Source organism: Chinchilla lanigera, unplaced genomic scaffold, assembly GCF_000276665.1.
Source record: "Chinchilla lanigera isolate Chin_1 unplaced genomic scaffold, ChiLan1.0 scaffold00014, whole genome shotgun sequence".
Classification (NCBI taxonomy): domain Eukaryota; kingdom Metazoa; phylum Chordata; class Mammalia; order Rodentia; family Chinchillidae; genus Chinchilla; species Chinchilla lanigera.
In genome coordinates, this window is record NW_004955415.1 from 22,594,296 (window position 1) to 22,609,839 (window position 15,544).

General features: G+C 37.2%; 1 protein-coding gene across 2 annotated transcripts in view; it reads left to right on the forward strand.

Moving 5' to 3' along the window:
* The window catches only part of Sptlc3 (serine palmitoyltransferase, long chain base subunit 3), a 153,879-nt gene that overhangs the window by 62,103 nt on the left and 76,232 nt on the right, over positions 1–15,544 (forward strand). For both annotated transcript variants that reach the window (XM_013512291.1, XM_013512292.1), the window contains exons 4-5: positions 7,485–7,639; positions 8,204–8,352. In XM_013512291.1, the coding sequence (XP_013367745.1) occupies positions 7,485–7,639; positions 8,204–8,352 (304 nt within the window). The remainder of the gene's footprint in view (positions 1–7,484; positions 7,640–8,203; positions 8,353–15,544) is intronic.

Sequence of the window (15,544 nt, forward strand, 5' to 3'; positions counted from 1 at the left end):
CACAGAAATAATTAGTGTTTGATAATGACTCCAGTTTCTTTCTCTAGAAAGCTATGATTTGATTTGCTACTGAACACGCATGTAGTTAAATTGAATAAGTAAGGTAATGCTTCCAAAATTGGCCCCACTTTTTACAACTGGCCATGGATATTTTCTTTTCACTTCCTTATAAACAGAAAACTGCATAGCATGGTTCATTGAAAACAGCATTGATTTTTTTTTTTTTTTTTTTTTTGGTGTCTGGAATTGAATTCAGGACCTTGTGCTTGCCATGCAGGTGCTATACCACTGAGCTATATCCCAGACCCAATAACACTGATTTTTTAACTGGCTATAGTCCTCAATTTGTGCAAAGAAGTTTTCAATTTACTTGTAAGTGTTATAAAAAAAATCTATAATGCTTAGAAAATTATGTTATTTATAATTTTAGAAAGGTAATAGAAGAAAGATTACCACATTGGAGATGAAACAAAGACATTTTGGAGGAAATCTGTTTAGGCTGAATTTAGCCTTCCTTACACCTTATCCCCCAAAATAATTGTGTCTTGATGGCATGGAGTTCTGCGTCATATTTAGCCATTTATGTAAGGGAAAAAACATAGACTCGTGAGTAAGCCAAGTGATACATTAAATGCATAGACAGAAAGAGATATGTCCTATTGCAATGCTTACGTTTGTGAAATATCAAATCTAGCTTCATTCTCTGTTGTAGTTAAATTGCTGTGGGAAGTTTGCCTGAGACTACAGGTCATTGACCTTTAAATGATATTGGCTACTCCCAAAGAAAGCACTCTGCTGCTCAAAGGAATTGGGTGGAGTGAAAATACACCCACACAAAAGCAGAAAGCCCAAAAGTAAATCAGCCTCTTTCCAGACTATAACTTCAATTCTAAGTGGGTTCCTGAGCTCAGCTGTCCATCTTAGAAATATTAGGCTACCACATTTGCATATCAGATCTGGGTTAGAATTTATATCATGCAAAAAGTCATACTTCTGTATGGTTAAAAGACTGGCCCTTCTTTTTCTGCAAGGGATTGTTAAGCACCTAATTCACAACACTGCTATTGAATGTCAAGCTCATTTCCAGCAGTGAGTCTACCCTGAACCCATAGAATAGGTGCCAATCATTGTAATCTCAATATTTATCTCAGTAGATAGGTAATTTCCCATTTCCACGTTAGGTGCCCAGGCAGGACCTCTGAGTCAAGAGGCTGAAAGGTGAGGCAAGAAGAAACATTTTCCCACCCTTTCCCACGTGACCATCATGATGTGTCTTCAAGGAGGCTGGAAGTGAGGAAGTCACCCTGTTTCCTCAACTCAGTGACAAGTTCTTTGTAAAACTAAAACACTCCTCCTACAGTCTGGCAACTTATGGGTCATGGCTTTCCATATTGTAAGCCAGGATTCATGTTATCACTGGTGTTTTAGAGGGAAGCTGCATGACTTTGAGGTGTCCAGAAGTCACTAGGGAAGAGGGTGGAGGCAGAGGCCAACCAGAACTCAAGTTGTTCACCTTCCTGGGTGACTTTTCCCTATACGTCAAACACATATGTGAACTCTATGATCAGTGGCCCTTCTCTCCTTTGTGCATCTTATTGCAAATATAAAATTAATTTTATTTTAATTGTTATAAACAATGTTTTGGTTCTTTTTGCCTTCTCTCCAAAACCAACTGTTACTTTATTTTGAGTAAGACTCCTCTTTAAAAAGGAATTATAATTCCACATACAGTCCACAAATAATATTTACAGACCTGCTTCTCTTTGATTTTGATAAGTTTTATGTATATTATATCATTTAAAATAAGGCTTTAAATTAAAAAACAACTAATACTTGAAAGCAGAATAATCCACAACCCATAAAGCGGTAAAAAGGCTTCACAGTTATTAAATTTAAAAAATTGGTAATGAATTATTTAAAATTAGACACTCTTGCTGTCTCTAATGTTTTTCCCTGCAAGAATGTCAAAGTATTACATCATTGGTTTTCAAACTTATAGCTTTAAATAATAATATTTCACTGCTGTTTAGAGAAAATACATTTGGTATGAACTTTTCAAATGTAACCACCAGCGTTGCAAATTCACATGCAATAGATAGTTCATGGTATATAACATTTTTTTTCCTACAGAAAATCATAATCATCCCCATCAATCATGTCACAGTCACTGAGCACCCAAAGGTGAAAGAATAGGCCTGGGGTTTGGACACAGTCACCTGCCATCAAAACCTGCATCTTCTGTATGTTCTGCTCTGGAATGAACCAAGTCAGGGGATAATGGGCAGACCAGTACATAAGATCATTCCCAAAGACGTTCTCGCAGTCCTTCTCCCCTCAGTGGATCAGCTCCAGTTCATTTTCAGTGGCTCCCTGTTACCTGCAGGATGAAGGCTGACCTCCTGGTGCAGGTGGTGAAGACTTCTGCTCTGTGTGTTGGTAACATAAAAGCCCCACCCCTGCTTCTAGGGTGTAATTAGAAGATATGAGAAGAAATGCCATGGAAGACAAATGAATCAGGACCTTGGCTATAACTTGGAGTGAGGTGGGAGCCAATATAGTTTCTAAGCAAGAATGGCAGGATCTACCTGACATTTATTCTTATTTGTCTCACATTCTACACTTCGGTTTACAAAGCTATTCACCCTAGTACCCTCCCTAAGCATCCCTACCAACCATAACCTCATTCTGCACTACTCCAAGGTTCCTCTCACACAAGGCTTCCTTGGGTGCTCCAGAAACTGTGACTCTCCCTTCTGCTATAATACTACAAATACTCAGGGTATATGGCTTAGGCTATAGTTCAGCTTTTTCATCTTGTTCAATTTTTATTATTATTGGTACGTGTGTACAGTATACAATGATTATGTTCCTTGTATGGAGTCAGTACACGTACATAGCACATCTTAATGCTTTTTTTCACTCCTTCCTCTCCTGTCCCCCCCCACTTCCTCCATCTCTACATCCCCTTCCCTTTTGCAAAAGATCTACTTTTCTACTTCATGTTATCTATCTTTTATTTTGTTCTTTATATTTTGAGTTCCTCACATAAGAGAAACCATGCAATATTGAGCTTGAATGTCTAATTTATTTCACTTAATATTATGGCCATAAGGTGCATCCATTTTCCTACAAATGATTTCATCAATGGCAGAGTAACTCCCCATTGTATACAAATATCACACTTTCTTTATCTACTGATCTGTTGCTGGACATAAAGTTTGCTTCTAAGACTGAGCTGTTGTGAATTGTGCTGCTATATACACTGGCATGCATGCATCAGTGTAATATGTTGTCTAATCTTTCAGGAAAATACATAGAATGGAAATATCTGAGTCAAGTTGAATTTCACATTTTAGGTTTTTTTTTAATTTCTACACTAAGTTCCATTGTTGTTGTACTAGTTTACATTCCCTCCTATAATACAGAAGTGTTCCTTTTACCCACAGACTTACCAATATTTATTATTATTTGATGTCTTTCTTTTCTTTTGTGTTCTTAAATATTTTATTGGTACATTTCAGATATACATAATGATGGCACTCATCATAGGGAATTTGTAGCTGTTCATGATATGTCTTGATTCTTCTTTTTTCCCATTTTCCACTCCTCCCTTCAGCCCCTCTTCCCCTCATTCTTTACAAAAGCTTTGTTTCCTTTTTTCCTTCTATTCTTTTTTTTCTTGTCCCTTCTTTTGATTCCCCCTCCCCCTTTCCTTGTTCCCCTCCTCATTTGAACATTTTCTTCCCATTTTTCACTATCTATTGTACAGTTTGGTCCTTATTTATACTTTCAGTTTCTCACACCAGAGAAACAATGTAGTATTTAAACTTGTGGGTTTGATTTATTGCACTTACTGGTATGGTGTCAACTTTCATCCATTTAGCTAGAAATGTCTCAAGCTTACTGACTTCTTTATGGCACACTAGTATGCCAACGTATTTAAAAAAAAAATGTTCTATATGCATTCATTAATTGATGTGCATTTAGGCTTCTACAAATTGTGCCACTGTATACATGGGTGTGCATATGTAGCTATTATATCACTTTTAATTCTTTCAGGAGGACACCAATAAAGGGAATAGCTGAGTCATATGGGACCTCTAATCCTAGATTTTTGAGGAACCACCACACTGATTTCCGCAGTGGTTGCACCAGTCTACACTCCTAGCAACAGTGGGGAAGGGTTCTTTTTCCCCCCAACAGACCCGCCATCATTTGTTACTGGTTGATTTCTTGATGATAGCCATTCTTTCTGGGGTGACATGGAATCTCAACATACTTTTAATTTGCACCTCTTGAATGACCAGTGGTATTATGTTTTTCATATTCTACTTCTTCATATAAGAAATGTCTATTCATTTAAAATGCCCACTTTTGCATTGTCTTTAAATTTGGGGAGGCAATTTTTTTGAGTTTTTTATATATTCTAGATATTAGTCCTTTGAGGAAAAGCTGGTAAAATTTTTCCCCACTCTATGTGTTGTCTCTTCATTCTGTTGGTGGTTTCTTTTTGCAGTGAAAAAGCTTTTTAATAAGATGTGATCCCACTTGTTAATTCTTTGTGATAGTTCCTGTGCTATTAAGTTGTGTTTATAAAGTCTTTGCCTACACTTGTGTCTTCAAGAGTTCTTCCTATTCTATCTTCCAGCAGATTTAGTGAATCTGTTGTAGTATTTAGATCTCTGACCCAGTTTGACTTTAGTTAGTGCACAGTGAGAGACATGGGTCTAGTTTTAATCTTAGGCATGTGGAAAGCCTGTTTTTCCAGCACTAATTACTGAAGAGGCTATCTTTCTTCCAGTAAACATGTTTGGCCCCTTTGTCAAAGATAAGGTGACTGAGTGTTTGGAGTTGTTTCTGCATCTTCTAATCAATTCCATTGATATTCAGTTTGTTTTTCTTTTCTAGTACCATGCTTTGTTTTTTGTTTGTTTGTTTGTTTGTTTGTTTTTACCACAATAGCTTTGTAGTACAATTTCAAGTCCAGGGATTGTGATGCCCCCTGCCTTATCTTTGTTGTCCAGAACTGTTTCCCCTATTTTAGGTTTCTTCTGGTTCCAAATTAATTTTAGGATTGTTTTCTCTAATTCTTTGAGGTATGTTTTTGGTATTTTTGACTAGGATTGCATTAAATCTGCGTAAAAATTTTGGGAGTACGACCATTTTCACTATATTTGTTCTTCCTACCCAAGAAGAAGGGATATTTTTCCATTTTCTGATATCATCTTCAATCTCCTTTTTCAGAGAACTGTAATTTTCAATACAAAGTTCTTTTACTCCTTTTGTTAGATTGATTCCTAGGTATTTCTCTTTTTTTGAATGTTATTGTGAAAGATTTGGTTTTCCTAATTTCTCTCTCAGTGAGTTTGTTATTTATGTACAGGAAGGCTATGGAGTTTTGAGTGCTGGCTTTGTATCCCACTACTCTACTGAATTTGGTCACTAAATATAGAAGTCTTTGGTGGAATTTTTGACTCCTCTACATACAGTATCATGTCATCTTCAAATAAGGACAATTTAATTTCTTCCTTTTCTATCTTTTTTCCTTTTCTTTGTCTCTCTCCCTTGTCTGGTTGCTCTGGCTAATGTTTGCAAAACTATATTGAATAAGAGTGGTGATAGTGGACATCTTTGTCTTGTTCCTCATTTTTTTAGTGAAAACTTTCAGGTATCGACCACTTAGTATGATGTCAGCTATTGGTTTGTCATAGATGGCTTTTATCAAACTGAGATAAAGACCATCTATTCCAATTTTCTGTAGCACTTTTATCATGAATGGGAGTTGGACTTTTTCAAGTGCTTTTTATGCATCTATTAAGATGACCATACAATTTTTGTCCTGAGCTCTGTTAATATGGTGTATTACCTTTATTGATATGTGCATGTTGAATTATCCCTGTATCTCTGGGATGAATCCTATTTGGTCATGGTCTATTAAGATGACCATACTATTTTTTGTCCTGAGCTCTGTTAATATATTTGGTCATGGTGTATAAATTCTGCATTCTGTTCAACAGTATCTTATGGAGGATTTCTGAGTTCCTTATGGAAACTGGCCTGTAGTTTTCTTTTTTGTCAAGATCCTTGTCTGGCTTTGGTATCAGAGTGATGCTTGCTTCTAGAAATGGAAGTCTTACTTCCCTTTCAATTTCATTAAAGAGTTTGAGAAGTAGTGGCATTAGTTCTTCTCTAAATTTCTTATAGAATTCAGCCGTGATTCTGTCAGGACCTGGGTTTTTCTTTATTGGTATGTTTTTAATTATATTTTTTATTTCAGTGATTAATATTGGTTTATTTAGAATTTTTATATCTTCTTGATTCAGTTTTGGTAATTCATATGTATCTTCTGTGTTGGTATCTTATTAGAATACATGTTCTTGAAGTAGGTATAAATGATCATCTGGATTTCTGTAGGATCTGTTGTGATTTCACCGTTTTCATTTCTAACTGCAGGGGACTGAGTCTTTTCTTTCCCTTTTTGATAAGGTTGGCTAAGGGTTTGTCAGTGTTATTTAATCTTGTCTTTATTTAATATTGAAAAGAACCAAATCTTTAATGTCCTGTGTAAGATGGAATCACAGTGTTGTTTTAATTTGCACTTGTCTAATAGCCAGAGTTTTGCTTAACATTAGCTGTTAAAAGTCAAATGATAAAATGAGCCACGTCTTTCTAGGAGCCTCAGCCGGATGGTGGATCCCCGCCCCCCAACACACCTATTAAGGATTACACTGTACACAAGAATACAGTGCTGTCACCTCCACCACAGGAGAAGCCTGGTGCCTCCACCAGATTATTATCCTCAGACAAATGATAGCCAACCACTTGCCAATAGCATTTCTGCCAATAGGCCCAACAGGTCAAATCCATCCCCACTTCTAAAAACACAATAAATGAGGTTATCTGTGCTCAAAAATTTAAGAGCAAATTATCATCTCAAACAGTTGTTTCTTTTTTTGCAACTAAACTTCTTTGGACATCAACATCTACTGCTGCCCTCCAGTTGGAGGATTCCCTTCTTGGGAACACTGCAGCAAGGACTTCTTGTGTCACTGCTGCTTGTCTAGCTTGCCTTCTATTGCACTATCACCTCTAGTACTCTACTTTATTATTGTTGTTTGGGGTATTTTTATTCAGTACTGGGATTTGAGCCCAGGGTCTTCCCAGTGAGCTATACCCCCAACCCTTCCTTTTTTTTGAGACAGGGTTTTGCTAAATTCCCCTGCTTGGGCTCAAACTTGTGATCTTCTTGCCTCAGCCTCCAAGAGTACTGAAATTATAGACATGGACCACTGCACCCAGCAAGAGTAGATTCTTCAAGGATGGCGATCTCACAGGTTATTCGTGGCCCCTAGTGTTCACTCACCTACTGACTCTTGCTCAGAAAACATCTGTGGATGGATTACTTACAGGTCTCTTCCTCCAGCCTTCAGTTGCAAAAGAAAGCTAATCTTTTACCTTTTACCTCTGTTATTCTGCTACAACAGCATTTTGTGCCACTGTACCAAGACTTTGAGAATTTTTATACACGGAACCTTTATATGCGAATCAGAGACAACTGGAGCCGGTCCATTTGCAGTGCCCCTGGGCCTCTTTTTGACGTGATGGAGAGAGTGTCAGACGACTATAACTGGACATTCAGGTGAGACAGCCATCTGGAAGGGCTTGGTGGAAAAAAGTCCTTTCACTGAAATGTTTACAGGGAGCGCCAGATTACAGATCTGAAAGACCAGAGCACAGAACCAGCTGGTGCTCACTGTGCCAGGGGAGGAATTTGTAGTCACTAGGTTACCAAGGTGGCTTGTTTAAGCTGTAACGAAGGTGAGACCTGTGTCAGAGGTGCAGCACACAGAGCCAGCCTGGAAGAGTTGTCTGATTGTCCCCTTCTGCTTCTGCTGGTGGAGGCAGTGATGACCAGTGCTCTGTCCATTATCAGGCTTTAAGCCAGAGCATAGGTGCCATGAAACCAAATACTTGAGGAGCACCAGGGCTCAGGCGACACTGCAGTTCAGGATACCTTTCTCCACTGCTCTGCCCCCATTCATTATGGAGTCATTTTCCTCTAAGGACAAACCCTTATATGCTGACAACAGAGCAAGTCAAAAACAAAAAAAGAAAATGTATGAAGTGGGCCTGACTGAGGTCTGCTTGGCACCGGGATGATATGAAATGAGATCACCCTTTGTGCTCATGTCTCTCCCTGCAGGTTTACCGGAAAAGTCATCAAAGACGTTATTAACATAGGCTCCTATAACTTCCTTGGACTTGCAAACAAGTATGATGAGTCTATGAGGACAGTAAAAGATGTTTTAGAGACATATGGTGTGGGCATAGCCAGCACCAGGCAAGAAATGGGTAAGTAACTTTGTCAATTTGGGATTTTATCCAATTGGGTTCTGGATTCATCATGGCTACTTCTCAGACTAGGCTGTGTGCATCAAGTAGCTCTAATAAAATTCAAAAAGGAAAAGGGACATAAAATTTTTTTTTTAAATTTCAAGCATTCTGCCATTGCCAAGCACTTTATTCATTAGTTACATTTTAATTCTCCTGAATAAGTGAAAATAGGTTATTCCTGCCCATATTTCTAGAATTGCAACTATCACACCTCCTCCAGCAGGCCTTTTCTTTCTGTTCCTCCATTTTTCTTAATAACTTTCATCATTGGTTAAAATAATCTTGCCTTTGTAGTTGCATATGACCTGTCTCTGCTACTTAAATTCAAGGGCTGGCTTTGTGGAATGGCATGCTGAATGAATGAATGATAGAATGGAACAGACGGCCTATTTACTTCACTTTTCACAAAAACACTCCCCTCTTATTCAAAGGAGTGAAGTCTGTGAGAAGGAAACTTCCACTGCCCTGCACTTCAAGGAGAAATAAACAACATGACCTTGCTCTGATAGGCTGATTTGCAGTTCCAGGCATGTTGTTTTTTCACATAATACCTCACTTATTCCTAAAAAAAAATTTAAAATTTTGTGCTGTTGGAAGTACAGTAATATCATTCCCATCATTTTTGGGTCATAGAATCTAAGTGACTTGCTGAAAGTGTTCAGTTTTAGTCCAGTTCAGTTTTTTTCTCCCATAGTAGTACTACACTGTAGGGACACTGACGAGGATCACCAAGCCACAGAAGTCTACTGAAGAATCAGTGGCAGGTCTGATAGAAAGGGATTTATTCTTTTTTTTTTTTTTTTTTTGGTTTTTCTCCGGTACCGGGAACCGAACTCACGACCTTGCACTCGCCAGGCAGGCGCTTTTGCCGCTGAGCTAAATCCCCAGCCCCTGGGATTTATTCTTAATGACTAACAAATCACACAGCCCCTCTTAGGTACCCAGGTAGCAGAAAAGTTTGAAGAACAATGTAATTATTCAATCCTGTGCAACAAATAATTCAAATTAAATGAAGTACTTTTGTATCCAAGCATGCAGTAAATAGTACTTAGCTAAAGCTCCAAAGTTAATGATAGTTGCTAGGATTTTTTAATAAAGACATCTGACCTATCTTCATCTCAAGGTATAAGGGTTGGGTGTTGTGTAAACAGGGTGTCTGTGAATTGCTGGAGAAGAGTTGTTTCTTCTCAATATAGAATGCAGACACCTTCAGTGCCCCTCTGGAGATGGGGCCAGTACCAGAAGAACACTCCCAGCCTAAAGGGCACAGACTTAGTAACTTTTGAAATATTTCTTCTGGTACTGGTAACCCTCAATACCAGGGTTGTTAATACAGAGTCCTAAAGAAGATGAACCTTCCACTCTGTAAGGCAGGACACTCACCCACCACACCTTGGTGCTGGCAGCATGTTGCCTGCAGTGGAAGCCAGATATGGAAAACTGGTTTCTGGTTCTGTGGGCTCAGCAAATACAGAGAAACTGAACAGAAATGAAGTTCCCACTGCCCAAGCTGCCCAAGACCTCAGCTCTGTCTCCCTGCTACTCACACCTGTGACTTGTTGAGCTTTTTATACAGTAAAAGCTGGAGAGCTGTTTCATTGAGCATTCCAGGTCAAATTCTCAGATTTTAAGCCTTTTCAAGGATACAGTAAAATACCCAAAAAGAAGCCACCTGCACTAATTTTGGCCAAAGGGAAAGACTGAAACATGAATACAATCAAAGAACAAATGGATAAATAAGAGGCGATATCAGAAAGTATTCTTCAACATAAATAATAGTCAGCATGCCATGCAAGATTTAGGCATAAAATAACTCCAAAAGCCTTTGATTCTAAGAAATTCAAGGAACTCTTGGAATACATATGCTTTAGAGTCTCAGGAAAATGTTTAATGGTGCAAATGGATTAAAAATCTTGTCTACTAAATGGAAAAGATTGAGATTTGGTGCAAAACCTAACCCAAACAATACACTGTAATTTAAAATAAAGTACTACTTAATTAAATTAATTAATTATTCCAATAAGTATTTAATTAATTAATTAATTAATTATTACAAAAGATAAAAAGTAAAAAAGCTAGGTCCCAGCCAGCACCAGGCATTGGTTCCCAGGATGAGATCAGCCAGTCGAAGCAGCAGTAGAAAAGAAAAAGAAAAAAAAAAGGAAAATTTTTTGCCAAAAAACAAAAAATTGTTTGCACCTACTAGAAGTCCCAAAGCACAGGTGTAAATGATGCAGTTCCAGACCTAGGTGTGCAGAAATGCAAATACTGTTTTTAACATGTGAAAGGATGTACTACTGCTTATTTTAGAATATAACTAAAAAAAAAAATAGTGGAATGCAGACATAACATAACTTGATTCTCTTGTAGGTCAATTCAAAATTCCACAGTTTAACGAGCATGGGAGAATGTATACTTTTCATATCCTAAATATGAGGCAGAAAGAAATGAAAATTTGAGGTTAAAATCAAGCACTGAAAATATTTGAGACATTTTAAATTTATACCTTCTACTAAGGTTGTTGTTGGGATTCTTCTGGACTGTGGCTGCCCCTTTCAAAATGTGTGCTACAGACACCCTTGTATGCGCAATTTGGTAGTAACCTAGTTGTCCCTTAGATAAACTAACAAAGTTAGTTAGATTAACTTTGTTAAAGTGCTGTGAAATGTTAGAAATGTGTGAGTAATATAATGGTGTGCATTAGAGAACTCTAGACAGAAGAACTTGTCAAAGTTTTAAAAGACTAATAGGATACTTTTTTAAAGATATCTTGATTCCAAATATTTAGCTGGAAAGTCATTAGAACAGTTTGCATAAAGATTTTAAAACTACATGAATTTTTAGATTTTTAGGTTTTCAACACTAAAATTGAGAACTATGTTCAAATTTTTCATAATATCTGAGTTTTGAACAGCAAACAATAAGTGGCATTTCCACATTTTATCTTTAAATTTTTTTTCTGAAGGCAAAACTATTTAACCTTTCCCTGTGTAGACGACGCCTATTTGAATGTATTGCTGGAAAACAGAGTAGAAGAATTCCTCAAGCAAGGCCCAGCATAATTGCTCTTCCTTCATGTGAATTGATTCAAATAAATAATAAGCTGAAACTTTAAAATAAATATATGAGTAGCCTAAATGAATGATGTCACATAAACAAAAATAAAGCATAAGTTAAGCTTAAATTATGAATCATTAAACAAGATAAAAGATTCACATTATAAAAATTATGTGAATAATGCATACCAAAGATAAATACAACTCCTGTATCTTCTATGCATCTGATAACGCGTTTCAGACATATACGGAGATTTACTTCTTGTGTACAAGGACAAATGAGAGATGCAATGAATTATGGGAAATTTCAAAAAGCATGGGATAAATTTATAGTTCACAAAGACCTAAGCAAGAAAAATTAAAAGGCCGATGTCGTGGTACACACCTATTATCCTAGCACTCGGGAGGCCGAGATAGGAGGATGGCTGTGCGTTCGAGGCCAGCCTGGGCTACATAATGAGACCCTGGCTCAAAAAAAAAGAAAAAAATATAAAAATGAAATCTGTGTTTTAAAATGAAGATGCCAAAATGAATAAATAAAGACATAGGAAAAAAGACATAAAAATAAAGATACAATTGCAAATAATGTATTCACTATCAATTTAGTAGCTATATATTGAATGTTAACCTTCAAACACAATATCTGTATATTTCATCTTTTTAAAGACTCATTGCATCTTCACAAAAATTTACTACGCATGGTGCCAGCAAGAAAAGTCATAGTAATTTCCAAAAATGGAATATATATTAGTTATTTTTGGATCATAGTGACATAATGCTAAAAGTTAATAGCAAAATTAAAAACAAATGCTTTTTTAAAATAACTTCAAAGTTTTAGGTCATTTCGTAAAAGGGCTCTTGAATCAATGAGGAAATGAAATTATAGTTGCATCCACACTTCCCAGATGAAGAAATACAAATAGCAAATATATGAAAACATGTTTAACATATTTGGTCATTCAAGAGATGCAAATTAAAACAAAACTGAGATCCCATCTCACTCTAGAAAGAATGACTATCTTCAAGAAATCAACCAGTAACAAATCCTGGCAGGGCTGTGGGGAAAAAGGAAACTTTCTCCACTGTTGGCGGAAGTGCAGACTGGTGCAACCACTGTGGAAATCAGTGTGGAGATTCCTCAAAAAACTAAGATTAAAGGTCCTATTTGAGCCAGCTGTTCCCCTTCTGGGTGTCTTCACAGATGAATTAAAAACATCATACAAAGCAGTATGTGTGCAATCGTGTTCATAGCAGCACAGTTTTTAATACCAAAATCTTGGAAACAACCCAAATGTCCATCAACTGAGGAATGGGTAAAAAAGATGTGGAGCGCTCCATTTTTATACACTGGAGTACTGCTCTGCCATACAGAAGGATAAAATCAAGACATTTCTATGTAAATGAATGCACCTTGAGACCATACTCTTAAGTGAAATAAATCCGGCACACCTGTGTAAATATTGCATCGTGTCCCTGGTGTGAGAAACTGAAAGAGTAAATAAGGACTAAAATGTACAATAGATATTGTGAAATAGGAAGAAATTGCTCAAAACAAAAAAGGAACTAGGGAGGGGGAAGGGGAAAAAAATAAAGAGAAGAAATGATAAAAGAAGGACAGAATGAGAACAAAGTTTTGTAAATAAAGAGGGGAAGAGGGATTAAAGACGGGAGGAAATTGGGAAAAAAAGAGGAAGCAGGATGTATCAGGTACAGGTACAGATTCCCTACGATGAATATGATCATTGTGTATATCTAAATTGTACCAATAAACAATTTGTAAAAGAAATTATAGTTGCATCACATTTAGAAGCTAACAAGTATGAGACTACCAGAAGATAGAGCTAGTTGTGTACTCTGAGGAAATATATGGCCTTATTTACTGATTAGGAGAGATTAAATCTAGCAAACTGGGAAACTAGCACGGTAAAAAATAAAAGTAAAATGAAAATATTTAATGATTCCAGTGAAAAACAGAAAATTTTTAGAAAAGAGCAATTTTTACTGACCTGAGACCTTTGCATTATCAATAAATTGTTAGAAGTGGTTGTGATAAGCAGCTCCAGCTGGTAGACACAAGCCAGCATAAGCTTAACCCAAAAATATGACAAACTTGTATTGGATTAAAGGAAAAATTACCAATTAAGATTATCGAGGAAAAAATAATCACATATGACAATGGCAGGAAGATTCTAACAGTATATTCAAATTGCAGTACATCGTAATCACATCTACCCAGGTACCGTAAGAAGAATTAGGACCATAAGGAGACAATTTATAAGACTGAAAGATCTACGATGAAAATATATGATGATTCCAATAAACACTGCTAAACACATAAAATTCAGTACCCTTTCTCCATAAAAACTTTAATAGAATTTTTGAGATTCCTAAGTAGAATAAAAATATCTATCTCAAGCAAAAAGACCGAACTATGCTTTATAGTTAAATACTAGACTCACTCATTTTTAATTTAGGAAAAAATGAATTTGTCAGTTTTCATCATGTTTTAAAACTTTTGGAAGCGCTAGACAATATTCATTCATTTTCATTCACTTAGTCAATGAGTGTTTATTGAAGACTATTGTGACAGAATAGGGAGTGTGGATCTAAAAATAACCACTCTCTGTGGATGAGCTAACTGTTGAACTCTGTTTTTCAAGCTGAAGTTTGAGAGGAGCAAAGGAACTTCTGAGAGGGGCCGTTCTTAGGACCACTGTGGGAATGAAAGCCAATGGAGTAGTAGGGTCAGGGAGCCTCCTGATGGGAAGCAGAACTTTAGACCATTCCCTTCCCTTGTTCATATTTAAGTCATCAAAAATCTTAGTAGAGCTAATAAGAGTGTAAGGGATCATTTTTAAAATTCAAACAATAAAGTCAATAATCGGGAAGTATATGCAAGAGATATGGGGTTAATACAAATGGACAAAAATAGAAAACATCTAGGGAATAAACGTATTTGGGAAAAGTTTACAGTCTGTTTCAAAGCAATTATAAAACTCAGAAGACTTAAAAGACATGAAAATCTGTGGCGGCTGTCAGGAGCTGGGTCAACATTTTCTCCCACAGCAGCACTTTTCCCTGCGGGCTACCCAGATCCACCAGGGAAATGTGGTCAGGGCATCTGGTAAGCGCTGAGGGAGGCTCCTCTCTTCCCTGGAAAATCTGACCCAATTCGGCATCAGAACAATTTGGCGTCAGAACAGCTTGGTCCCAGCTCCCTTTAGGCTCTCCTTAATGTAGTAAAAAAGGTGGATTTGGGCCCCTTCCCCGACTGGGTCTTCACAGTCCCGCTAGGGTCTGGTTCTAGGCACTGCCTCATCAGGGGAGCATACACCCTATATGTTCCTGGCCCCCCAGAGCGCTCTGATGGGCCTCAGAGTCAGCATTTCCTGTCCTGACATAGAACCAGCATCCTGTCCTTTTCTCTTTGACTGAGAGTCTCTCCTAAGAGGTACATAACGTCATCCATGTCAGTTTAAGCTGAGAGGTCACCCTTTCAAGGCCTTAATACAGCCATCAGGGTCCTCAGTAAAACTGCTTGCTCCTCATAGCCACGAAGAGGCTGCGTTTTGTGCCCTCTAAATAGGATCTGAATCTGTCCTTACACAACCGCTTAGGTCTATATGATCAAGTTTCTCTGCTTGCCACTAACCAAATCAAAAGAGGTCATTTAGTTAGGTGAAAAGGAAAAAGGATTTATTCAAAGCTAGCTCCAAGGAGAGGGAGGGACCTCACTATCTCACCATGTACAGCTGTGTAAAGGTTTTTTACAGCAAGGCACCAAGGGGAGGGAACTACAAGGAGACAAGACACAATCCCAGGCTTGCTTTACCACCCCAGCTGTCATTTCTTCCCCCTTTCCCTGTGGAATCATCTTGCTTTTGAAATTCTGTATCATTTCTAATTATTTTATTATTTTTATTCCCTTTAAAATAAGGAAGCCACTTAATTTAGTAATTCCATTTTGAAAACATTTTGCCTTGAAAAACGTGAATAGATAGATAAAGATGTATGATCCAGAATAACCATTGCAATGCTGTTAATAACAGTAAAACTCAGAAAAATGAGTAAAATTTTAATACTAAGAAACCAAT